General features: G+C 35.8%; 1 protein-coding gene across 23 annotated transcripts in view; it reads right to left on the reverse strand.

Annotated features, from left to right (window-relative positions):
* The window catches only part of gro (groucho), a 94,347-nt gene that overhangs the window by 34,736 nt on the left and 32,611 nt on the right, over positions 1–27,000 (reverse strand). For all 23 annotated transcript variants that reach the window (XM_067778639.1, XM_067778679.1, XM_067778672.1 and 20 more), the window contains 3 exons: positions 13,175–13,238; positions 12,774–12,818; positions 6,886–7,023 (listed from right to left, as the gene is read on the reverse strand). In XM_067778639.1, the coding sequence (XP_067634740.1) occupies positions 6,886–7,023; positions 12,774–12,818; positions 13,175–13,238 (247 nt within the window). The remainder of the gene's footprint in view (positions 1–6,885; positions 7,024–12,773; positions 12,819–13,174; positions 13,239–27,000) is intronic.

Genomic DNA, 27,000 nt, shown 5'->3' on the forward strand with positions numbered 1-27,000 from the left:
TCAAAGTAGTTTTTTGTTCTAAACTCGTCTTATTATTTTATTATTATATTCCTAGATAGAATTAGTTTAGTATAAAAGTCAGTAAAGGTCTTTGCTATTCGAATGGAAATTATTTTTATAAAAAATACTGTTAATAGAGGTTATTGCAGAACAAAGAAAAATTAGTTTTTGGGATGTAGCGTTTATGTCGAACCATGATGATTTGAGAATGATGCCTTGTAATTTTGGGTTGTTGTTGTTGTTGTAGCAATGCTCGCCCCACCTAATAGCCGCGACCGATCACAAATTGTCATCAATATCCTCTAACGGGAGTCCAAGGAAACTTGCCGTTTCAACAGGGGTGGACCATAAGGAAAGGGGTGTTAGAGGCGTTGGTTCCACATTACAATTGAAGAGATGGTTGGTGTCATGTGGGGACACGTTGCAAGCGGGGCATACATTTTGTATGTCGGGGTTGATTCTGGCTAGGTAAGAGTTTAACCTGTTACAGTATCCAGAACGAAGCTGAGCAAGAGTGACACGCGTTTCCCTGGGGACTATGCGTTCCTCTTCCGCAAGTTTTGGATAATTTTCGTTAAGCACTGGATTCACCGGGCAATTCCCGGCATAAAGGTCCGACGCCTGTTTATGGAGTTCACCAAGGACCTGCTTGTGTTTTTTCACTTCATACGGCTGGGTTCTCAGGTGCCGTATTTCCTCAAAATGCTTACGGAGATGACACCTTAAGCCCCTAGGCGGTGCTGGTTCATCAATCAGATGTCTGTTGGGATGCCCAGGTTTCTGGGTATTCAACAGGAACTGTTTGGTCAGCATCTCATTTCACTCCCTGATGGGGAGTATTCTCGCCTCATTATGCAGATGGTGTTCTGGGGACATAAGAAGACAGCCCGTGGCGATTCTGAGAGCAGTATTTTGGCAGGCCTGTAGTTTCTTCCAGTGGGTGATTTTTAGGCTTGGCGACCATATGGGTGACGCGTAGCACGTAATCGGCTGGCTAATTGCTTTGTATGTAGTCATGAGCGTTTCTTTACCTTTTCCCCAAGTACTGCCAGCGAGGGATTTGAGGATTTTGTTACGGCTCTGAATTCTCGGAAGAATTGCGGCTGCGTGCTCACCAAAATTTAGACCCTGATCAAACGTCACACCCAAGATTTTGGGGTGTAGGACAGTCGGTAGCGTAGTTCCATCGACGTGGATGTTCAAAATGGTCGACATTTGGGGCGTCCATGTTGTAAATAAGGTCGCGGAAGATTTAGTCGGTGATAATGCCAGGTTTCGCGAGGCGAAAAAACTGGAGAGATCAGGGAGGTAGCCATTTATTTTATTGCATAGCGCATCGATCTTTGGGCCTGGGCCTGTGGCCATTATTGTGCAGTCATCGGCGTAGGAAACGATTGTGACTCCTTCCGGTGGTGAAGGTAGCTTAGATATGTAGAAATTAAACAAAAGTGGGGATAGGACACCACCCTGTGGCACCCCTTATTTAATTCTCCTTGGTTTTGATGCTTCGTTTCTAAATTGCACCGATGCCTGCCGACCACCCAGATAATTTGCGGTCCACCTTTTAAGACATGGGGGAAGGGTAGACGCTTCCAGGTCCTGCAGTAACGAGCCATGGTTGACCGTATCGAAAGCTTTTGATAGGTCTAGCGCTACGAGTACTGTTCTATGGTGGGGGTATTGATTTAAACCGCAATTTATCTGGGTGCTAATGGCATTTAGCGCGGTGGTAGTGCTATGGAGTTTTCTGAAGCCATGCTGATGAGGGGATAGCTGCAAATTTGCTTGGAAATAAGGGAGCAAAATGGCTTCAAGCGTCTTTGCCACTGGCGATAGGAGAGATATCGGACGATACGACTCACCTATGTTAGCTGGTTTCCCAGGCTTTAGTAGCGGGACCACCTTGGCCATTTTCCATTTCTCAGGTATGGCAAAGGTGGAAAGAGACAGTTTGCTGGAGGGTAGTGGGGGGGGGGGGGGGGCGCTAAGGCGTAAACTACGGGACGCCCTTGGGCGTGAACAGCAAGGAGCCACAAAAGATTTATAAAAGTTACGTGGACGTCGGGTTTTGGGACAAGCCCAGAACAACCTGTCCGATGCAACCATCCCTTGCACGAGACACACTGAACAGAGTATGACCGTCCTAAAAAGATTCTTTTCCGGCAGATGCAGCAAAACCATTTCTCAGGACCAGGGTCAGGAGACGGACCCGGATTGGATTCAATGCCTTCCCGGAGTAAGGGAGATGGAGCAGTCCTGCTGCAAGGAGCTGCTGGGAGGATGACAATTTGTGGGAGGGACGAAACAAATTAGATGGGGTCACACTGAAATGACAGTCCTTGGTCGGGAAAAATCCCGAGTCGCTCCGGTACATAGAACCGACTGCCTTGGGAAGCGTGTAATTTTGGGTAAAGTGCTAGAGTTCCATATCGGAGGCCATGATGTTAGTTCTCAAGGCAGGTATTATCAAAAAACGTTAATCGGGGACGGACGGACAGACGGACCTGGCGCAAACAAAATATTCTTCGGCACTGATAATTTTGATTTACGGAAGTCTATCTCTATCTCGGCCCTATTATATCTTTGCACCCCAAAGTTCTGTGATTAAAGCTATAATTTTCTATGCTTAAATATAGCTACGTATAACAATGTATGCTGATAGAGGGTTCTGCTGTTGAAAAAGTTTTTTTGTACCATTTGAGCTAAGTTTTAAGGTTGGCATTAATATCATATATGAAAGGTGAGTTAGAGATCATTTTACCATCTAAAACTTATTTTCGTCAAAATTGCCAATGGAAGGCGTTGAATATAGACCGACGATATATTGCTTTTTCAAGTAAATTATTTATTTATTTTTTTAAATTTCAAAGAATTTTCGTTACAAAATGTAAAAAAAAAAAAAACAAAAAAGGGGGTAAGTAAGAATAAATAAAAATATAATAGGTTGCATAAATTTTAATTTTTTAGTGCCTTGTAGTGATGGCTTTTGTTACGGATGTAGTTTAATACGATATACAACTCATTGTAGTATTCATAAAGGCCATATTAAAAAAATAATACATAAGACAATAAGAGGCCTTGTGAATTACCTGACTGTAATAAAGTGATTCATTTTTTTATGACTTCAAAATAATTCGATCACGGAAAGAATAGAATAGAAATCAAAAGGTATTACATATGTCAGACTCGGGTATCAGGAATGTTGTTGTTGGATTAGCGATAAAGGTACGCTATAAAGCTACATACATATGTATGAGTTAAAATTTTCCAAGTGTAGCACGCAAAATTTTTTTATAACTCCAATTTCGATGGAACTTTGTAGTTGTTATACTATTGGACGATTTTATAATTGTATTAAACCCTATTTATATGTATAGTTATTAAGGGAACATTAGTAACGTTCCAAAAAATGCTCTTTTTTTATTAAAAAAAAAAAACAAAACAACGCAGTTTATATTAGCTGAAATGCAAGCTTACTTTTCCGACCTTTTAATGGCAATTATTATGGTACGGAAACATTGAAAATATGGTACACTTGGGAAATTTCATTTTACTCCAAATAGCGCTCAAAAAACACCTTCAATCCCTGGATATTAAAAACTGACTTTTATTCTGGCAGAAAATAGAAAGTCCAGGCTTAAATTTTGGTCCTATATAATAAAAAGGATTTAACTGTTATTTTTGAATTCAAAAAAAAAAGTCTAATTAAAAGAACATAAGTTAAGAAAACAGTTCGCGAGTAATTCCCAAATAGTTTCGATATATCCTAGATACAATCCCCAAATGATCCCTAACTATGCTTAAAATAATAACAAAAGGGATTTCTTTAAGCTCCGGGAATATTAATAAAATGATCCAGAGATGGTTCCGAAATGATCTGAAAACAGCCCCGAAATTGTCCCTAAAATATTTCCAAAATAAGCTTGAAAAATTCTCGAATGTTCCCGAAATAGTCTCTTTATGATCTTTTGAGTAAACAGTGCTGAAATTATCAAGAGACTAATTGCGAAACTATACCAAAGTATATAATGGCAAAATAATTCTTTAAACAAGCCGGAAATAGCCCGAAGTAAATAGTCCTTAAATCAATCCCAAAATACTTACTTTATTAACTATCCCAAAATGATCTTGGAAACAGTATAACAATACTCAGTTTTGAAATTTTAACTAATTTCGCATATTGTTAACTATTTGCTTAAAACAATTTTTGCTGATTTCAAGACAATTTTCTTAATAAAAGCCCTATTGTCCAGCAAATTTAAAATAATAACAGCGACTATGACAATGAATAAAATAGGAATTATAAAGCTCTGCTGTCAAACCAATTATTATTTTCAATTTCAACTGTGTAGCGGAAAATAAATCGCCGTATGTTCATGTTTTGTCTAAACGAAATACACTCCGAGTTAAAAGGAAAGGAATCTTTGCCTGGGGGCATGGCACTGGCCAATTGGTTGTTATTTGAGATGAGATCTTCAGTTGGTCCAAATTACAGGCGCTTACCACACTTGATTACAATCGGTTATTTCAAACTTCGGATATCACCTCGCACATACATATGTATATTGTAACATATGATTATTATGTATATATACACAAAGGATACATCGCAAACAGAAATTGGTAAAAACATATATGACTGAAAGTAATTGGCCAAATCCTCAATAAATTAAATAAATTAACAGGACGCTTGGTCTTCGTATTTATAAGCAATTCACAAAAAACATTGTAAGACGCACTCAAAAATAGTATTGGAAACCTTTATCCACAAGTGTATTTTTACATAGTTTTTAATGTGTCGCACAATTTTGTGTTTACATTACACTCAGAGATTGTGTCAATAATCATAAAAATTTAAAAACGTTACCCAAGGCGAATCTATAAAATGTGCTTGCAAAGCGAATTCAGACCCAATTCGTCCCACAACACAAAAGGGGGATTCACTTTATGTTGCAATGTGTCCGGATTGCACGGATTGTTTATATCCCACGACAAAATATGCAAGACTATGAGAGCATCCCATTGCGAAGTTATAGCAAAATACGACGAAAAAATATAAAAACGATTGCTCAATCATTTCGGGGAGCGAAATGAGAGGAACTATAAATTGCACGGATTGCATACATGTATGTGTATTTTGTTGTTGTTACTTTACAATACGTGCACCGTTCGCAAGATAAAACGAATTAGTGATGGACGATATAGCGATTTTGAGCTATCAGTGCAAATAGATATGGCGATTTTTGAATCGGGGCTGTTTTTTATAGCTATAGCGATCGCTTTATATTATTTTTAATAAGCGAATCTGCAATTTGTATACTTGGATATAAAAAATGAATGTTTAAGTTTGTTTACCGGAGTAGATTGAATGTTATACATTAATTTAAATTAGTATACAGAAGATATAAACCAAAATTGGAATAAAAAGGAAAAAATATGTACCTTTTATTGTAAACTGATGTAATGTGACATTCTAATTTTCTGAGATATTATAATATGTGTGACCCGGTCTATGAAAAGGTGGCTTATGACTCAAAAAAGAAATTGCGATAAACAGCTGTTTTTTTTTTTTTTTGAGAGAAACAGCTGTTAACAGCTGTTTTTTGAGTCATAAGCCATCTTTTCATAGACCGGGTCACATATATTATTAACTGGCTGACAACATTATGTTCAGTCTCGTATTACACTCAATGAGATGAAACTACCTGAAATAGATGTCTATGCATTTATAGTTTTATAAATTTTGCTAATTGAAAATGATTTTATTTTCGAATGTAAGATGAATCAACCCGAAATAAATCCGTATATGTAATTCAATTAAAACATGATTTATTACTATTATTTTTATACTACACCGATGTATTCAGAAATACTCCATATGAATTTATTCTGAAATTTGTATTTGGCTGCATAATGTTTTTAAAGTAAAATGAATTAATTTTTTCAAACTATTATAAAAATATTCTTTGACAGAAAATTAACCACCCACTTCAGTGCCCTAGAAATTAGCCGGAGAATTCAACCATATAGTATGACAAAACTTGAATTGCATTCTCCCAAAAAACCAAAAGTTTGAGTTAATCTGTTTACAATAAGACGAATGATATATGTTTCTATAATTCTTTTATTTTTCCATCAAAAACGGAAACGGCTACTGCCTAGAAGTATTAACTTAGGAATTACACAGACAACCAATCTTAGACCAAGTCTAAAGACCCAGGTCTATTTAGCGTCATTTGTAATTAAAAACAAAAAAATTCAGTCATTTGATCTCTTTTATACACTTCAAGAAATATTTATATGAACGGGGACTTTTCCATTTTCACCTTTGCATGCGTTTCATTTATGGTCTCATAAAATTGCCACATTTCACTTCTTTTTTTACTATAATTTGCTCTCATCTTTCACTCGGCATTAAAACGGATTTTTAATAAATTATACAACCAAAATTTCGCAGCCAACCAGATCAAAACGTCGTTTAGAAAAAAATCAATTCAAAATAACGTCGCCTGAAAGAGTAAACTCGCTAAAAGTAAAGACAACCGAGTGAAGAAACATCGCCAATCACTGATATATTTGGATAGCAATAGCTATCGCTATTAGCGATTTTTCTTTCACGGCGATGCAATCACCAATAGCGAAATATCGTTCCATCACTAAAACGAATACCTCTAATGTTAAATCAAAAGAAAATGTTCGTCTTTTCTTTTTACTGGTATCATATTTTTTATCGCAAGAGCAATGCTAATGTTAGATCATCACGCTACTGAATTCGCTTTGATGTAGCCCTTATTAAATAAATATAACCTTTGGAAACCTTAAATTCATTATAAGCAAGCAATAACTAAATGTATGTGATAAAAGAGTTTAAGAAATAAATCTTACCCCGATGATCAGATTTAATTCCTGCATTGTAACTTGTTTCGCGCGCTCCACTGCATTTAAGACCTGCTGTTGATGATCGGCTTGCAAAAATGGTAGCAACTGATTTATCAATGTATTCAAACGCTTTGCGATTTCCGTCTAAACACATTTGAATTAGATGGTAGAAGCGAAATTTAAGGAAATAAACCAAGCGATGCCGTAGTCAATAGCGATATTTGCATTTCAATTGATTGACAGTAAAAACGCGAAAGGAAAGAAAAAAAATTAGATAAAAATGCATAAGTACATACAAGGCAATAAAAGGCAAAAATCTTAATTAATTTAATTCCTAAGTTAAAAAACTAAAAAAAAAAAAACAAGTAAGGAAGTCTAAGTTCGGGTGAAACCGAACAATACATACCCAGCTGTACATTTGAAATGTTGTTGTTGTTTGTTTTGTGTGCTTAATAGTGTTACAATACATACAGTTCTATTCTGAACTAATTTTTTTCGAGTTATGGCTCCCGAACCATAGAAAATTACTTAGTCATAAAAGGTGCGGTGCCACGCCCATTTTTTTTAAATTTGAAGTTTTTGCTATTTCTTGTTATAAATCCACTTGGGAAATGAAATCCCATTGATATAAAGCTCTTTTTTGCAAAGATAAAGCTTATTTTATTCGTCCACGACCCTTTTAAAAATCTTTTATAAAAAGTGGTCGTGGTCCTTAACCGATTTCGTTAATTTTTCTTCAAAGAATTCCTTATAGTAAAGGCAACCTCTCTGCCGAATTTTATTACGATAGGTTTACCGATTTTTGATTAATAATCGTAAAATTGATTTTATCACAAGTGGGCGGTGCCACGCCCATTTTAAATTTTTTTTTTAAATTTTTATCAAAAGTGTCAATATCAGTCCACACGTCAAATTTCAACATTCTAGGTGTATTATTTACTAAATAATCAAGTTTTTGGTGTTTTCCAAAATGTTATATATACAAAAAGTGGGCGTGGTTATCATCCGATTTCGGTAATTTTCAATACCAATCTATTCTGGGTCTAGATAAGCTCGTGTACCAAATTTAGTGAAGATATCTCAATATTTACTCAAGTTATCGTGTTAACGGACAGACGGACGGACGGACATGGCTCAATCAAATTTTTTTTCGGTACTTACGATTTTGATATATGGAAGTCTATATCTATCTCGATTCCTTTATACCTGTACAACAAACTGTTATCTAATCAACCTGTTATCTAATCTAACCTGTATACAAGTACAGCTGGGTATAAAAAGTTGGTAATAAACGGACCACCTAATACATTTACACATGTACGGTGTTGGCCTCATAACTAAAACTATGAACTTACTGTTTCAACGATTTCAATTTAAAACAAGTAAGGAAGGCTAAGTTCGGGTGTAACCGAACATTACATACTCAGCTGAGAGCTTTGGTTTCAAATGGAAGGTATTAAAGAGTATTTTAAAAGAGAATGCGCCATAGTTCTATAGGTGGACGCAATTTCAGGATATCGCCATAAAGGTGGACCAGGGGTAACTATAGAATTTGTTTGTACTATATGGTTATCAAAGGAAAGGTGTTAATGAGTATTTTAAAAGGGAGTGGGCCTTAGTTCTATAGGTGGACGCCTTTTCCAGATATCGCCATAAAGGTGGACCAGGGGTGACTCTAGAATATGTTTGTACGATATGGGCATCAAATGAAAGGTGCTAATGATTATTTAAAAGGCAGTGGGCCTTAGTTCTATAGGTGGACGACTTTTCAAGATAACGCCATAAAGGTGGACCAGGGGTGACTTTATAATGTGTTTGTACGATATGGGTACCAAATTAAAGGTATTAATGAGAGTTTTAAAAGGGAGTGGCCCTTAGTTGTATATGTGAAGGTGTTTTCGAGATACCGACCGAAATGTGGATCAGGGTGACCCCGAACATCATCTGTCGGGTATCGCTAATTTATTTATATATGTAATACCACGAACAGTATTCCTGCCAAGATTCCAAGGGCTTTTGATTTCGTCCTGCAGAACTTTTTCATTTTATTCTACTTGATATGGTAGGTGTCACACCCATTTTACAAAGTTTTTTCTAAAGTTACATTTTGCGTCAATAAACCAATCCAATTACCATGTTTCATCTTTTTTCACATATTTGGTACAGAATTATGGCATTTTTTTCATTTTTCGTAGTTTTCGATATCGAAAAAGTGGGCGTTGTCATAGTCGGATTTCGCCTATTTTTAATACCAATATAAAGTGAGTTCAGATAAGTACGTGAACAAAGTTTAGTAAAGATATATCGATTTTTGCTCAAGTTATCGTGTTAACGGCCGAGCGGAAGGACAGACGGTAGACTATGTATAAAAACTGGGCGTAGCTTCAACCAATTTCGCCCATTTTCACAGAAAACAGTTATCGTCATAGAATCTATGAACACGCCAAATTTCACAAGGATTGGTAAATTTTAGTTCGACTTATGCCCTTAAAAGTATTCTAGACGAATTAAATGAAAATCATTACTGCAGTTGAATGTTGGCATAATTTACTTATATACTGTAAAGATTTTAAATTTTTTGTTAAAATTTGACTTTGAATTTTTTTTTTTTTAAGTGGGCGTGTTCGTCATCCGATTTTGCTAATTTAGCGCACATATAGTAATAGGAGCAACGTGCCTGCCAAATTTCATCATGATATCTTCAACGACTACGAAATTACAGCTTGCAAAACTTTCAAATTACCTTCTTTTAAAAGTGGGCGGTGCCACGCCCATTGTCCAAAAATTTACTGATTTTCTGTTTTGCGTCATAAGGTCAACGCACCTACCAAGTTTCATTGGTTTACCCATCTTTGGTAATGAATTATCGCACTTTTTCGGTTTTTCGTAATTTTCGATATCGAAAAAGTGGGCGTGGTTGTAATCCGATTTCGTTCATTTTAAATAGCGATCTGAGATGAGCGCCCAGGAACCTACATACCAAATTTTATCAAGATACCTCAAAATTTACTCAAGTTATCGTGTTTACAGACGGACGGACGGACGGACATGGCTAAATGAATTCCTTTTTTCACCCAGATCATTTTGATATATAGAAGTATATATCTATATCGATTAGTTTATGCCGTTACGGATTACCGTTATGCGAACAAAGTTAATATACTCTGTGAGCTCTTCTCAGCTGAGTATAATTATCCACTAGATCGAAGGATCGAACTATGTACGTGCCCAGCTAGTAGCATCAACCAATTTCTGAATTCTCATGATCACATCCAAATCTTGGCTCGAAGAAATAGAAACAAATATTTGTATTTAATCTTTGATTAAGTCATTAAGTTAGTAGCTTAGTAAAGTAGTCTTTCTATGTTATCATTAAAAAAAATACTTGGCGCGATTCATCTCCGAGGAGATTAAGGCCGAGCTTCTATTCCAATTTGCGTCGTGCTGCTTTTTAATTTTCTTTAAAAAATTGGCGGCATCTTCAAAGCAGATAAATTTTCACTGAGAGGATTTTCATGGCAGAAATACACTCGGAGTGTTTGTCAAATCATTCCGAGGGGCGACCCAATTAAAACACCTTTTTTTCTGATTGAAAAAACTTGTTTCTAAATTTTTGATGTTACTTTTTCCCGGAAGTTGAACCCAGGACCCTCGATGGGGTAGGCAGAGCACGCTACCATCACACCACCGCTGCCGCCTGTTATCATTTATTAATTTAATTTAAATAATAGTTGAAGCATTGTACATATAATTATTTGTATGGGGTACAGTGGGTTAAAAAAAATGTTTAACCCACTCATAATTTGTTACTTTAGCTTTGCCTGATATTAATTATAAGGCCACCACTGTACTGTGTAACTCCAGTCAAAAAAAAATTTACACCACCCGCCACGGCTCATTTTTTCCCACACTGTTGTATTATGCTAGGATCACTTACAAGGTATAACTAGTGTTGACATTATTGGAGTTTTTCCGCGATGAACAAAATTTCAAATTTCTTCCTTTTTTCTCAAACCAAAACATATTTTAATATTTTAATGTTTATTTTTTTAATTCTTTTTGTCGATTTTTAAATATCAAATTGCGCGAAAACTAAAAAAAAATATTATGACCGACCAGAAGAGAGAACGGTTCATCATGGCTTACATTGCCAAATCTATCTTTCAAATATGTTTAGGGGAGTGTTATCGATGTTGATGGTCCTTCGCCAGATATAGATCCGGTACGTTCCGGTAACAAACACCATTAAGGTATCATCTCGGGAACAATTAATATGACCACATTAAACCTTCTAGGCCATCTCGCCACACACCCTGGTTCCTTGAGAAACTTTGGATCGCCAGAGCCTCGCCTGCTAAATAGTTATGTGTATGATACATACATATTTGTAACAGGATTCCCCTCGCGTAGGTGAGGTTGACAATTGGTTTGAGGAAGCTCTGAAGCTATCAAGCTATTTAGAGCGATTGTAAAACGATCGGACACGTTTTGTGCGCTTGCCATGCTAAGACTCCAGCTGTTGTGAGTGATACAGCTGTCAAATCTAGAAGCAGCAAGTGGCATACGTCCTAGAAAGCTTCTTGTATTTGCCAAGTGGACGGAGTTATTTTATAAAATAGGACCTGGTTTTTGATAGGGTTTTTCAGTTTGGTCGCTGAACAAACTTCTGGTAACACTACGGACTCTTTTAGTCTACGTAAGGTCCTCACGGACCAGCAAGTTCAATATACCTAACCTAGCTCGCGCTAAATAAATTCCTTTACCATAAATTGCCCATTTGTGTTTCAAATCAACTTTTCTTTTAAATGTGTCTATAGAAAATCGACATATTAATATTCATTTTTAAAATCTAGTTAATAGACAACATGTGAGCAGCCAGTTAAGTAAACATTTTAAAATATGTAAATAATGAACTATAATATTCGTTTACAAAAATGTTTGAAGAAAACTATTGAGCAAATGATTTAAGTAGTCGAACAGCGATTTAACAGGGCCCGTATTACGTTTTACGATTAGTGACTAAAAATAATTTTCACTCAAACGATAACTATGCAACTGTCCAAAAATTAGAATCACCCTTATTGTCATTGTCGTCGTCGTCACTGAACGACGACTCACGACGACGTGTTAAATTCGGTATTGCCATCGTCGTTTATCGTTTGGTATTGGCTAAACAAATTTGCTGTCGTCTTCGGCATCATACGACGCCATTTTTATCGACGCTGGTTTTACTGACGACAGAAGGACAATTTTTAAGTAAAACATTTCTTTTTTAATTAATTAAATATACAAACATGTAATATGCATTATTTTTTAGTAGATATTCAACAATTCGAGGTTCGTGTAGCTGAGCTAGAAAAAATCTGAGTTATTTCTTATTTTAAACAAATCTCAAATCGCGAAAAAGTATACAGAAATAGTAAGAAAAATCGAACAGCTGATCCAGAAATGGCAGAGATGGTATATTTTCCTTTCGTTTTATTGATAAATTGTCGTCACCGTCTCAATAAGCTTAGCCAATACCGATTTGGTGTCGAAGTGACGACGACGTCGATACGATGTGACGTCGACTGAAAAACGACGACGATGTCGACGACGACAATGACAATAAGGGTGAATAAGTTACGGATCTAACGAGTACTTTTCGTTGCTATTTCACATATGTCAATAATCCGATTTACCATTTCAGAACTATTGTGATTTTAAAAATGAGTTTTGATCACGGGACGTAAAACGTAGTTCCGGCCCAGATGATCGAGGCTGTTTGCTATTGTGCACGTTAGTTCAAACATTCGCCTTTTGTATGAATTCACAATGGAACGGTTATACCTTGTAAGTGTTTTTATCTTGATGGAAATATTGATGAATTTTTGGTTTGCTTTAAAATAAATTACCTGTTTGTGCATTTCAACATTAAGGCCATATGACATCTCGTAGTACTAGAAGAAAAATTTGTTAAAAGGATAAATAAAACAGAGATCCAATTTAATTATTTAAAATTTTGAAATTGAAAACGTTGCACGAACTCAAAAATTTATTACAAAACGTTGCTTTGTAAAAATTTTCGAACGAAAATACAAGTATTTTTTTTTATTATAATTATAAATCCGCATTTATTTTTTGCGTTGCTTAATAATTATTATGAACGATAAATAGCTGTGTCGTTGGCAATAGAAATCAAATTGGAATATTTCTTTTGTTCATTGCGCATACGGCGAAAAGGACACCTTGTGAACTGCGTAACTATGTACGTATCTAAAAACGTATGTATATAAATTAAAATTTAAAAGATTACCATGACATAATGGCGCTGCATTTCGGTTTTTTCATTGGCAAGCTTTTCGCACTCCAATTTCAATCTGCAAACAAGAAAAAAATAGTGTTTAGTGTATCAAAAGTAATAAAAAAGACATGTACATACATAAATAAAAATAAATGTAAGGCGCGATAACCTCCGAAGAGATCTAAGGCCGAGCTTCTCTTCTAATTTACGTCGTGCTCCTCTTGATTTTCCCTACAAATTGGCAGGACGGGACCTACATGTTTTATGCCGACTCCGAACGGCATCTGCCGTTTCTGAGAGCTTTTCACTGAGAGCTTTTCATGGCAGAAATACACCCGGAGCGCTTGCCAAACACTGCCGAGGGGCGACCCGCTTAGAAAAATTTACTTCTAATTGAAAAACCTTATTTCTAAAATTTTGATGTTGCTTTGCCCGAGGTGTGAACCCAGGGTATACGGTGTGGTAGGCGGAGCACGCTACCATCACACCACGGTAGCCGCCATACATATTGTGACGAATATTAGCATCACTAAATGATTCACATCACTAATATGATACTAAGTAAATAAAGACACAACAACAATAGAGTAAGCTGCCACTATTGTGTACATCAAATCAATCATCATTTACTCACATACATGCAAGGCAGCAGAGAGATACTCACAAAGACATGTCATCATCAGCAGAAGTAGTACTCACATATACACACGCACGTGGATACAAACTACAAATATACATGTATATGGCTGGTAACCAAGCATGAAGTTCGCGAAATTACTAGACCTTAGGAGAAATGGGTGGACGAGACAAAAGAAAGTATAAAAGCAGCGAAAGCTGAGTAGTTCAGTAATAAGTTTGATTTAAGCTCGCTATCATTTGCGAAGTGAAGTTTAATTGCGAAGTACTTTCAAAGTAGTATAATAAAGACTATTTGGTAATACAGAATATTGGAGGGTTTTATTCAACAGTTCAGCGATACAAACGTAAGAAGAAGGTTGCAAATAAGCAGGATATCCCAAAAATCGTTACAATATGTTAAGGCGGGTGCGAGTCGCCTAAATTTTACTTACTTAATTGGCGCTTAACCGTCTAAACGGTTATGGCCGTCCAACAAGTCGCTCCGCCAACCGGCGCCAATTGGTCACACAAAGGGAGTTTAAATCGTTTTCCACCTGGTCCTTCCAACGGAGTGGGGGCCGCCCTCTACCTCTGCTTCCATAGCCGGGTTCCGATAAAAACACTTTCTTGGCCGGAGCATCATCTTTTATTCGCATAACATGGCCTAGCCAGCGCAGCCGCTGCGTTTTAATTCGCTGGACTATGTTGATGTCTGCGTATAGCTCGTACAGCTCATCATTAAATCTTCTTCGGTACTCGCCATCGCCAACGCGTAGAGGTCCATAAATCTTTCAAAGAACTTTTCTCTCGAACACTCCCAAAGCCGCTTCATCTGCTGTTGTCATGGTCCATGCTTCTGCCTCTATAGCAGGACGGGTACGATAAGTGACTTGTAGAGTATGATTTTCGTTCGCAGAGAGAGGACTTTACTTTTCAATTGCCTACCTAGCCCAAAGTAGCATTTATTGGCAAGATTGCTTCTTCGCTGGATTTCAGTGCTGATGTTGTTGTTAGTGTTGATGCTGGTTCCCAAATAAACGAAGTCTTTTACTATTTCGAAATTATGGCTACCAACAGTAGCGTGGTTGCCAAGGCGCATATGCGCTGACTCTTTGCTCGATGACAGCAGGTACTTCGTTTTGTCCTCATTTACCATCAAACCCATCTTTACCGCTTCTTTTTCCAGTTTGGAGTAAGCAGAACTAACAGCGCGGGTGTTTAGGCCGATGATATCAATGTCATCAGCATATGCCAGTAATTGCTCGCTTTTATAGTATATTGTTCCAGTGCGGTTAAGTTCTGCAGCTAGTATAATTTTCTCCAGCATCAAATTAAAGAAACCGCACGATAGGGGGTCACCCTGTCTCAAAACTCGTTTAGTTTCGAACGGCTCGGAGAGGTCCTTCCCAATTCTGACTGAGCTGATGGTGTTGCTCAACGTCATTTTGCACAGCCGTATAAGTTTTGCGGGGAAACCAAATTCAGACATAGCGGCATATAGGCAGCTCCTTTTCGTGCTGTCGAAGGCGGCTTTCAAGTCGACGAAGAGGTGATGTGTGTCGATTCTTTTTTCACGGTTTTTTTTCCAAGATTTGGCGCATTGTGAAAATCTGGTCGATGGTAGATTTACCAGGTCTGAAGCCGCACTGATAAGGTGCAATCAGCCGGTTCACGGTGGTCTTCAATCTTTCGCACAATACACTTGAAAGGACCTTATATGCGAAATTAAGAAGGCTGATTCCACGATAGTTGGTGCATTTTGCAGTATCCCCCTTCCTGGGGACTGGGCAAAGAACACTTAGATTCCAACCGTCGGGCATGCACTCGTCCGCCCATATTTTGCTAAGAAGCTGTTGCATGCGCCTTACCAACGCCTACATTTTACCTAAACTAATATTTCACTAGAACTTTCCAGCACTGCTATAATTTAAATAAAATATAATCTTTCAAACCTATGCGAGTTCTTTTGACAGTCTAAATTTTTTGTGTTTATGTTTCTACTAGAGAAGGGACCTCGGGCGATCGAAAGAGTAACACTCCAAACAACAGTAAAATATGTGTCACTTTCCGCTAATATAATTTTTTTTTGCGCGGTCGACTTGGAGCTTATGGAGACGGACGTCCGTCATCACCTCACGTTGTCCATACTATAAGGCCTGTTTTCTGCTACTGGGTCCACCTGGCTGACCAATGTGTGGATGTTATAATCCACTTGTGTTGCTCAAGAAATCTCGTCTTGGTCTGCTCACGCCTTTTGGATCATCGACAACACCACTAAACCGTACTCTGCAGACCAATACAGGCCATCGCCCACGCATTTTACGTTGAATATATATGTGGATTGTGGATAAAACAAATGTGATATTTCTGGCTTAGATGTCAAAATTACAAGAAGAACCGATCACCTGACTTTTGAAGTGACCATCGTGTCCTCATTTTGTATCTCTTTCTATCACCCGCTGAAGATAGCCGGCCGTAGGCTCCGGACATATTGAACATCCTGTCAAAACATTGCCAAAACGGGGAAAAGTAGCCATCTTCAACATCCTTTCAGGCAGTTGACGTATAATATCACAATTTTTTTGTCCACAATGTTTATGTGCATACGTCCATTTCTTATGCAGATAAAAACAAAATAAAAAATCAACCTATATATCATGGCGGAACGATACAAGGTGGCAGCATGGTGACATACATACAAACATAAATAAAAGTTCCATGAACTTTGTTTTTGTAAATTCGATGGACAAATGTCAAAATCGTACTGCCCCGGAAGTTGATGTATCAAATCAAATAAAAAAAGTTTATAATTAGCTGTCCCATGCTGCCACCTTGTATCGTTCCACCATGCTATATACCTTTTTTTTAATTTGACATTTAGATCGAAAAGTATGCTTAAAAACAATCTAATTTTTCCGTGATTTTCCAGTGATTTAGGTTTTTTCTCAATTTGGGAAGCAATTTAGGCAAACTCACACCCAGCCTAAATACAAATGACAAATTAAAATGTTTAGCGACCTTTTTTACAAATGACAAAGTTATAAAACTAAATCAAGTAAGAAGTTTAAAGGCCCAAACACATTCGACTTTTGCGTTGTTTTTGCGCTGGCTTCACTTTGAAATAACACACGTTGAAAGTTTTCCTTAATCTTTGGTCATTAGGAAAAGAGGAATAAAAATAACAAATTTACATAGAAAAGAAAAATATTTTTCAAACAGTCAAAAATTAAATTAAATTGCGCAACTTAATTTGAAAGTTAAAGACATACCAAATATTGGACCGACAAGGCATGCCAAAACGTAAGTTTTTGAATTCTTTTCGCTTTACTTTGTCTTTGCCTATGGATTGGGAACATGGCAATGAAAACACGGATGCTTGGGCGAAACCCAAAATTACATACGCAGTTGTGTGCTCTCATATATATCTGTTGAAATTTTACAAAACGACCTATCTCAAGTTAGTACAGTACCCCGTTAAAGATTTAGCCTTGGGTCACATTAGAGGTCAAGTTGAGGACTATCGTCTGGACTATCTGGATGAGGAGCTCCGAATCGAATTTAGAAAATGTAATAAAAAAATGTATCGTCTTAGTACAAACAAAATTTTTTAATGTGAGGTTTTACCAATAGTACTAGCTGAGCGGAGGAGTCAGAAGACTTCTTAGAACGGTTCTCCGCCTATCCCCGCGCCCTACGCGTAACAGCGTACGTGTTGAAATTTGTAACTCGGCTTAGAAATGCTGTAGGAGGCAATCGTTCTAATAAGTCTTCTGACTCCTCCGCTGTATGTAGTGATTCGACTCGGCGAAGTTCGGGGGGTACAATATTTCTGGCCGTTGGTGTTGGCCAGTCCTTGGGGGGTCGGGAAAGCCACTCTGCACCATTCCACCATAACGATGAGTTAGCGAGATCGTCGGGGCTGCATCCTCTGGTTCCAAGATCCGCGGGGTTGTCTTTGCTTCGCACATGTCGCCACGGGACATTTCCAACGAATCCTATAATCTGCGCTGTACGGTTAGAGACGTATGTTTTCCACGAGTGGGGTGGCTTTACCAACCAGGCTAGCACGATTTCCGAATCGGACCACATGATTAATTTTTTTTTGCTTAGGCCGAGATGGGGTCGGACTACTGCGACTAATTTGGCTAATAAGAGCGCTCCACATATCTCCAGGCGTGGCAAACTAATGGTTTTGAGAGGGGCCACTTTGCCTTTGGACACTATAAGGTGAGAGTGGACCTGAGCACCGACGGTACTTCTTAGGTATATGGAGGATCCATTTTATGGATCTTGTAAAACGTCTGGCGCGCTCACTTGGCTGGCGCACACACTGACACTCTTTGGCCTTTTTACAACACCCCACGCACAGACACACCACAAATGGAAAAATACTATTTTTAAGTTTCGCTTTATTTAAGTTTGTTTCTGTTCGCTTATTTATACAGTAAATATAGTTTTAACTTGTAGCTTTTTGTTTTCACAGTAAACTGTTTCTTTAACTTTCTATTTTTAATAAAGTTAGTCTTTGATTTTTTTACAGTTATTTCAAGCTTTTAATTTCAGCTTTATTTTTGTGTTTTCTGACTTTTATGTTTTAATTCACAACCGGCGGACTTCAACTCTCAACTCTGACTGAAAACTTCTTCAGTTGCAACCTTGTGACTAAGGACTTGTTCCATAGGTTGCTTAGCAACGAAATTAATGATGGTGTCGAAATAAATCATGGCGTCGAGCAACGGCAGTTTCAGCCAATCAGAAACTCTCCGAGTTGCTCGACTCTAACAATTTTAGTGATGCCAAGTGCATCTGATGTATGGTTGCATCTTGCACTTTTCTAAAGAGGGTTGCCATCTACAATTTATTTTAATGCAATTTACTATGGCACTACATCATCCCCCTTTAGAAAAGAAGAATTTGGTGAGATTAGTAATTAATCTTGCCACATTCTTCTTTAGGCTTTAATATGTTGTTATGTTATGAACGAAGGAGTTTGCTAGCATTAGGGTGTTCTAACCCAGGACTCATTCGTTCATCACAGTGCAACTTCTAAAAAGATGATTAAAAATGAAAAGAAAATTTTTAATAAAATGAAATATATAAAAGTTAGTTTGAAATATTTGATTTAATGTTTGAAGTAAACCGGTTTTTTCTCTTCTTATTGTAAAATCTACCTAATTAAATGTATATTTATTTGTTACATTTTTTTTTTAGCCTTCATTGGCGGATTTTTAAAATATATTTATATCTAAAGATGATTAGTAATAGGCTATTAAATTAATTAATTTTTTGTACTCGATTTTTGTGTACAATTTTTTCGTTTTCTTTACTTATCTCACAAATTGTTACATTTGGCCCATCAATATTCTTTACTATGTAGGGACCTTGATATATATTTTTATGTTTATTCCTAGGTTCTGTTTCTACTAATACTTTATCATTAATTTTAATTTCTAAAGGCTTAGCTGTTTTATCGTATAAATCTTTATTTCTAATCTTATGCTTATTAATCAAATTTTTTGCCATTTTATGCGATGTTTGCACTAAACTTAAGCTCTTTTGCGTAATTTTCTACGTTATAGATCGGATCAATTTGTTCTTTTTGCAATTCATGTGGCATTGTAGTTTTTCTGCCAAATATTAATTCAAACGGAGTAAATTTATTATCAAAAACCGAACTACTTGTAGTATTGTGTAAAAATGTAAAGTATTTTAAATATGTATCCCAATCTGAATACGTTTCGTTTAGGTATGCACGTAAGTATTCGTTAAAGACTCTATGATTTCTTTCAACAGTACCAACAGTTTCGTGGTGGTAAGCTGTTGAGAAATCATGATCAATCTTTAAAAGTTTTGTCAATTCAGAGAATAATTCGTTTTTATATTCCGTTCCTAAATCGGATCTAATAGCTTTCATTGTACCATATGTTAATATGAAGATTTCAAAAATAGCGCAAGCAATAGTTTTTGCTGATTTATCTGGTACAGCTACTGTTACCAGGTATTTAGAAAAGTCACAAATCATAGTAACAGCGAACTTGTTACCATATTTGGATTCCGGAAGTGGACCTATTGTATCGACAATTACTATGTCAAAGGGTTTGCAGGGTGTTGGAGTCAACACAAGATTTTCCTTTGTTTTTGGTTTTACTTTATTCAAAAGGCATTTATTGCAATTTTTGACAAATTTTGCAATGTCTCTTGTCATATTTTTCCAATAGTATTTTGTTCTTAATTTGGAATATAATCGTTTTGTACCGCAATGACCGCCTAACAAAGCGTCGTTATGATAAATTGTCATAAGTTTTTGTTTCTGCTCTGTTTCTGTTACAGTTTCTACGGGGTCTGTTAATATTATTTGTAATGATTTTAAAATTTTATTAATGCTGATTTTAAAATTTGTAATTGAAAATTCTTTGAAAAACATATCATTCTTTGGACATTCTAACTGCTCAATATTGTGACTGCCGCCTGCTTTTTCAAGCCTCGAAAATAACTCATCTAAATTTGTTTTTCCGTTAGCATTCACAAAATTAAGTAAGTTTAGTTTTTTATGTTTTAAATGCGCATAAATTTGTATATTGGAGATCTCATTATTTTTATTCCATTGTATAGTCGACTTTATTCGCGGATCTTTTTTGAAAAATTGTATGAAAATTTGTCATAAACTTGTACTTTAGGCGTTTCGCAAAACTATCAGTAAAATTATCGTCTTTATTTTGTAATTCCTTTTGTTTGGTTTGTGATCGCGTTTGGACTGCTAAAACATGCTTTGTAGATTCTTTTATTTCGTCTATACTAATGCGTGAAAGAGCATCAGCCACAATGTTAGATTTTCCTTTTATATATTCAATCGTAAATTTATATTCTGCCAGTTCTAATCGAATTCTAGAAAGTTTAGACGAAGGGTCTTTCATGTTAAAAAGATAAACTAGTGGTCTATGATCGGATTTTACTGTGAAATTTGTACCGTAAACATATGGACGAAAATGCTTTATAGCGAAATGTATTGCTAGGAGTTCTAATTCGATAATTTCTTTTTTCTGTTCTGCTTTATTAAAAGATTTTGACGCGAAACAAATTGGTAAATCGTTATCACCATGCTTTTGGCTTAATATAGCACCACACCCACTCTTAGAAGCATCTACTGTAATTATTAATTCTTTTGTGAAGTCAGGGTATTGTAGTAGTTGAGGAAACATTAATGCTAGTTTTAGTTTTTCGAAAGTGTTTTCGCACGCTTCGTCCCAAACAAATTCAACTTTTTTCCGATTTAAACGATTTAAAGGCGCTGCCAGTGACGCAAAATTCGGTATAAATCGCCTGTAATAATTTGCAAGTGCGACAAATCGCCTAACCGCATCTTTGTCTTTTGGCTTAGTATACCTTTTAATAGCGTCTATTTTTGAATCGTCTGGCAGCAAACCTTTTGACGTACATTTATGGCCTAGAAAAGTTACTTCGGAACGAAGGAAATTGCACTTGTTTGGATTCAGCTTTAAATTAAACTTTCTACAGGTTTCGAAAACTTTTTCTAGATTTTTAAGGTGGTGTGTCTCACTACAACCAAAGACGATAACGTCGTCAATATACATAAAAGCCTGATTTGGCGAAATGCCTGAAAATGCTATTGACATCATACGAGAAAAAGAGTTTGGTGCAATATTTAACCCGAAAGGTAAAACTTTCCAACGAAAAGCTCCTCGATCTGTACTGAAAGAAGTTACGTCTCTAGATTTAGGTTGAAGGGGTATTTGGTGGAAACCAGAAAAAAGATCTAAAGTAGAAAAGTATTTGGCTCTGCCAAGATTGTCGAGTATGTCATCAACGCTTGCTAGTGGAAATTTGTCGGCTATAAGCTTTTTATTGACTGCTCTGAAATCTACGCACATACGATACGACTTTTTGCCTGTTGGATCTTTTTTCGGTACCAAAATTAAAGGACTGTTATAATTTGAAAAACTAGGTTCGATTAAATCATTCTGTAATAGGTTTTCGACTTGTTTATTTATTTCTTCGCGTTGTGTGTATGGCAAACGGTAATTTTTAATATAGACAGGGGTTTTGTCAGTTAATCTAAGTTTTTGTTCGTAGAAATTATTAAGCGTCATTAAGTCGGTTTTTAATGCAAAAATATCAAAATATTTCAAACATAAATCAAGTAATTTCTTTTTAGCATAAGAAGGCATTTGTTTTGCCAAACTTGATTTAAGCTCTTCTATACGTTTTGAATCGATAGGTGTATCATTTATGCGATAGACATTGAAGTTTTTAATGTCTTCAGTTTGAATATTGAAATCTTTTACGTACTTGACCTCGTCGGTGGTGTTGATAACTTTTATTATAGGATTTTTTGTATCAACGATACATTTTGCTGTGAAAACACCGTTACAGAGTTCCTGAGAATCTACAAAAACTGGACTTGTCGAATTTTTCAAACTAAAAACACGAAAAACTTTACATCTTGGTGGAATTACAAGAGTATTTGTTGAAGTGCTATGCAAAATTGAAATATTTACCTTTTCTGTCCCTTGTCCGAACGTAATTGTGTCATTAGCATAATTGATTATGCATTTGTTCGTTTTTAGAGAGTCTTTCTATTATACCGTCCGAAGGAATATTAAAGTTGTCATTGACAACATGAAGAGTCAGAGGAAAAAATGTATTTGATGCGATTATACTTGTATTAACTGTCCCTAGTGTTGCTCCCGTGTCTGTTGTTATGCCTGTTATATTTATTACGTTACTATTGTCTACTTCTACATCGTTTGCCAAACTGGAAATTTTTATTAGTGAAATGTCTGCCTGTGAATCTACTATAAAAGAACATATTTTATGAGAATCGCTACAAGCGACTTCGACGAAATCGGAACAATTTTAATTTAGACAATATATTGATTGAGAAGTATTTAGTCGAATTGCTCCTGCTCCCTCAGTGTTCGCGCCTGAGGGGCTTCGGCATTTAAAGAACGAACATTGGCTGAATTTCTAGAATTTGAACCCTGATTATTGTAATTCCTGTTATTTCCGAACTGATTATTATTATTATTGTTGGAATTGCTATTGCCCCTGTTGTAATTGCGATTATTGCCTCTGTTATAATTGTTATTTCGGAAATTTGTATTATTGTGTTGCCTATTTGCATTACCGTTAAATCGAAAATTACTATTGTTGTTATATCTGAAATTATTGTTACCTCTGGAATTTCCACGGAAATTACTATATCTTATCGGACGTGACCGAAACGCTAACACTTGCCGCTCTTTAAACTCCTGTTCTCGCTCTATAATCATTTTCGCTACTACGTCCTTTGAATCTCTGAAGGTTGTTGACGCAAGAATTGATTTCACCATATCTGACCTACTATTTAATCTACAAACGCTAATGGTTTGTTCAACTGCCATCTCATGGGCTTTTGCCTTCGTCATAACTTAATGATTAGACAGCGCTCTAACGAGTCAGAAAGCTCTTCTACCTGCTTGGACAATTCTGAAAAATTGTTATTGGTTACTCTTAAGGCTGCAATTTTTCCCGCGACAAATTTTGAGTTGTCTGGCCTAATTTCACTACATAGCGCTTCTTTAATTTGGTTGACTGATTCTATATGCGTTGGTAGGGCTTCGCGAGCTTTGCCTCCGAGCTTGGATTTTAAAAATGCGATGAAAGTAGGAGTTAAATTTTCGTTAGAGAATGCTTCCATTAATTCAACTTTATTTATAAACGAGCCAAGTGCTAACGGGTCTCCACTGTAGTTGTCTCGCATAATCGAGGCACAAGTATTAATAAACGATTTTTTCTCCTCGATTGTGGCCATGGTTGTAATGTTAAGAATCGGAGTTAGAATAGAAAAACTAGAATTTGGAATTACAGGTTGATCAGCAAATCCTAAAAAGTCTGCACTCACGGATAATTTATTATGTTCACTTGTTAAGGTATCAGTTGAAGATGCAACTGAAGATGAATCGGAATCTGAATTATTGGAATCTAAATCTTGCTCTGAGTTTTTGGAATCTAAATCTTGCTCTGAATTTTTGGAACTTGAACTTGGATGTGAATTTTTAGAAACTACCTTCCCGTTTCTTAGGTCCATACGTGTTGAAACGAACAGACAAAATATTAAAATTTTTGTTGCAAGATATGTGGAATTTGTTTATGAAGATTGAATAGAAATTGAATTTAAAGGAAATTAAATTTGAACGAGAGAATTATTAGAAAATGGATTGTGATTGTGTACAAAAGTTATGCAGAATTGAAAGACAAGTGGGATTTGAGAGTAAAACTGAAATAATTTAAAAGATGATGAATACTGTTTACGAATATATTTATTGAGATGTAAGAATTTTTAATTGTACAGAATGTAAAAAAAAAATTGAATCTGAAATGTATGGCAAAATTATAATTTTATTTCAATTTAAATGCAAAGATTATAGAATGGCAAATATTTTTGTACAGTCTTATCAAAATTTATTGTTTTTATTTTTATAGATACGGGCGCACCGCATCTTTTCAAAATTGTAATATAAATGTCCTCGGACGCACCGGGGTTTAAAAAAAATGTATATCATATTTTTACGCGGACGCACCGCTTACGAAAAGTAAACAAATTTTTTTTTTTTATTTTTTGTGTTGATGGAGCCCACTGTAGGGCAGAGTGGGACTAAAACTAGAAGCAATTAATGAAAAATTTAAAAAAAAATTTTTTTGTTTTTGTCCGACCCTGTCCCACAGTGCCTGCCCAAAATCTTACCCATATACCTAAAGTATGTGAAATTCAATTAATTTATGTATTATATGTATGTAAATTAAATTTTGAATATAATGAGAAAATTTTTGTAATACGTATGGTAAGTAATTTTTGAAATAATTGGGAAAATTAAGTGAAATAAAATGTGTTTACATTTTAATGAGTATGGTAAGTGGATTAAGAAAATTTTTTTTTTGTTTTTTTTTTTTAGATTTAATTTAATTAATTAATTAAAATATGTTCGTAAGTTTTGAAAAATAGTTGGAAATTGAAAAATAGTTATATATAAAAAATTTAAAAATATTATTTTATAATAATGTAGATAATAAAAATTTTCGCACACCATACCAATTGATGCTGGACTTGCTTCATTGTTTGCTGTACTTGCTGTGCCTGATGTTCAGCTGCTGGTGCTGTTATTCTGCTGCTGCTGTTGTTAGATGGCGTCACTTGTCTTCCGCTTGTTCTTGTTGTTGATGTACGGTGGTTTGCCGTTATGATGGTGGCGTGGCTAGTGCCGTTTTTTGTTTCTTTTCCACTAAGAAATGTGTACAGTTTATTCAAAAGGTTTGGTTTTTAGTTTTTTCGAATTATATTAATTCTGCTGCCATTTAGTTTTTGTTTTATTATTAATTCCGAAATTTTCTTATTATTTCCGTTTTTATTAAGTTTTTGTGTTATACGTATATATATATTTTCTTTAAATGTCTTCCACCTAAATTTTTTTCACCAGCCACTGCCATAAGCCACCACCACTGCCATATTTGCGCTGATTTCGTTTTGTAGGTTTTTTGTTAATTTTTATATATTTTTTTTGGTTTTTAATGATTTAAAATTTTTTTTGTAAATTTTCCTCCGATTTTAAATATTATAATTTTTTGAAAGGTTTTTGAAATTTTTGTATTTTTTTTTTTGTGTAGATTTTTCAAATTTTTAAATTTTTTTGTAATGGTTTTTAATCTCTTGTCCTTTTTATAATTTTTTTGAACTTTTTGTGCTATTTTTGATTTTATATTTTTATAGAATTTTTAAACTTTTTTTTTTTTTGTAGATTTTTCAATGTTTTTTTTTTTTTGAAGGGTTTTTGTAAATTTTGTATTTTTTTTTTTTTTTGTAGATTTTTCAAATTTTTATATTTTTTTGTAATAGTTTTTAATGTTTTATACTTTTATTGTAATTTTTTTGATTTTAAACTTTTTTGTGATATTTTTTTTTGATTTTATAAATTTTTGTAACTTCTTTGTAGGTACATATACATATGTATTTTGTTAATTATTAATTTTTTTTTTAATTTTTAAGTGCGTTTTTGTTTTTTTTTCTTTAATTCCCACGCCTGTTGGGAGGCTTGCCTCCTTTCGGCCACTCGCCGCATTTACAGGGCTTCGGCCCACGGTCGCCATATGGAGGATCCATTTTATGGATCTTGTAAAACGTCTGGCGCGCTCACTTGGCTGGCGCACACACTGACACTCTTTGGCCTTTTTACAACACCCCACGCACAGACACACCACAAATGGAAAAATACTATTTTTAAGTTTCGCTTTATTTAAGTTCGTTTCTGTTCGATTATTTATACAGTAAATATAGTTTTAACTTGTAGCTTTTTGTTACCACAGTAAACTATTTCTTTAACTTTCTATTTTTAATAAAGTTAGTCTTTGATTTTTTTTTACAGTTATTTCAAGCTTTTAATTTCAGCTTTAGTTTTTGTGTCTTCTGACTTTTATGTTTTAATTCACAACCGGCGGACTTCAACTCTCAACTTTGACTGAAAACTTCTTCAGTTGCAACCTTGTGACTTGTTGCATAGGTTGCTTAGCAACGAAATTAATGATGGCGTCGAAATAAATCATGGCGTCGAGCAACGGCAGTTTCAGCCAATCAGAAACTCTCCAAGTTGCTCGACTCTAACAATTTTAGTGATGCCAAGTGCATCTGATGTATGGTTGCATCTTTCACTTTTCTAAAGAGGGTTGCCATCTACAATTTATTTCAATGCAGTTTACTATGGCACTACAGGTACAGGGTTGCGCAATAAGCCTTTTCTGAGGCGTCGCAGAATCCGTGGAGGTCAACATATTGATCGGGCGTAAAATTCATCCATCGGGGTATATGGATGGCTGAGATAGAGGGAAGATTTTGAGAGAACTGCGCCCATTTGGCTAGACCGATTGGTTTAACCTTCTCGTCCCATTCGGTCCCGTCTAACCACAATTCTTGCATGAGCATCTTCGCTTGGATCATTATGGGCGTCAGCCACCCTGCGGGATCGAAAAGTTTCGCAATGGAGGAGAGGATTTGCCGCTTCGTGGCTGCAGTGGATGCCGGATTTGAGTCGACGGTATACGAGAATGTATCCGTTAGGGCGTTCCACTGGATGCCCAGGGTCTTGGCGGTGTTAGTCTTTTCGAACTCGAGAAAGTTTGTTTCCAGCAGATCAGTTTTTGATATTTTTTGGAGGATGTTGGGATGGTTTGCC

The sequence above is a fragment of the Eurosta solidaginis genome, chromosome 1 (genome assembly GCF_040869045.1).
Source record: "Eurosta solidaginis isolate ZX-2024a chromosome 1, ASM4086904v1, whole genome shotgun sequence".
In the NCBI taxonomy this organism is placed as follows: domain Eukaryota; kingdom Metazoa; phylum Arthropoda; class Insecta; order Diptera; family Tephritidae; genus Eurosta; species Eurosta solidaginis.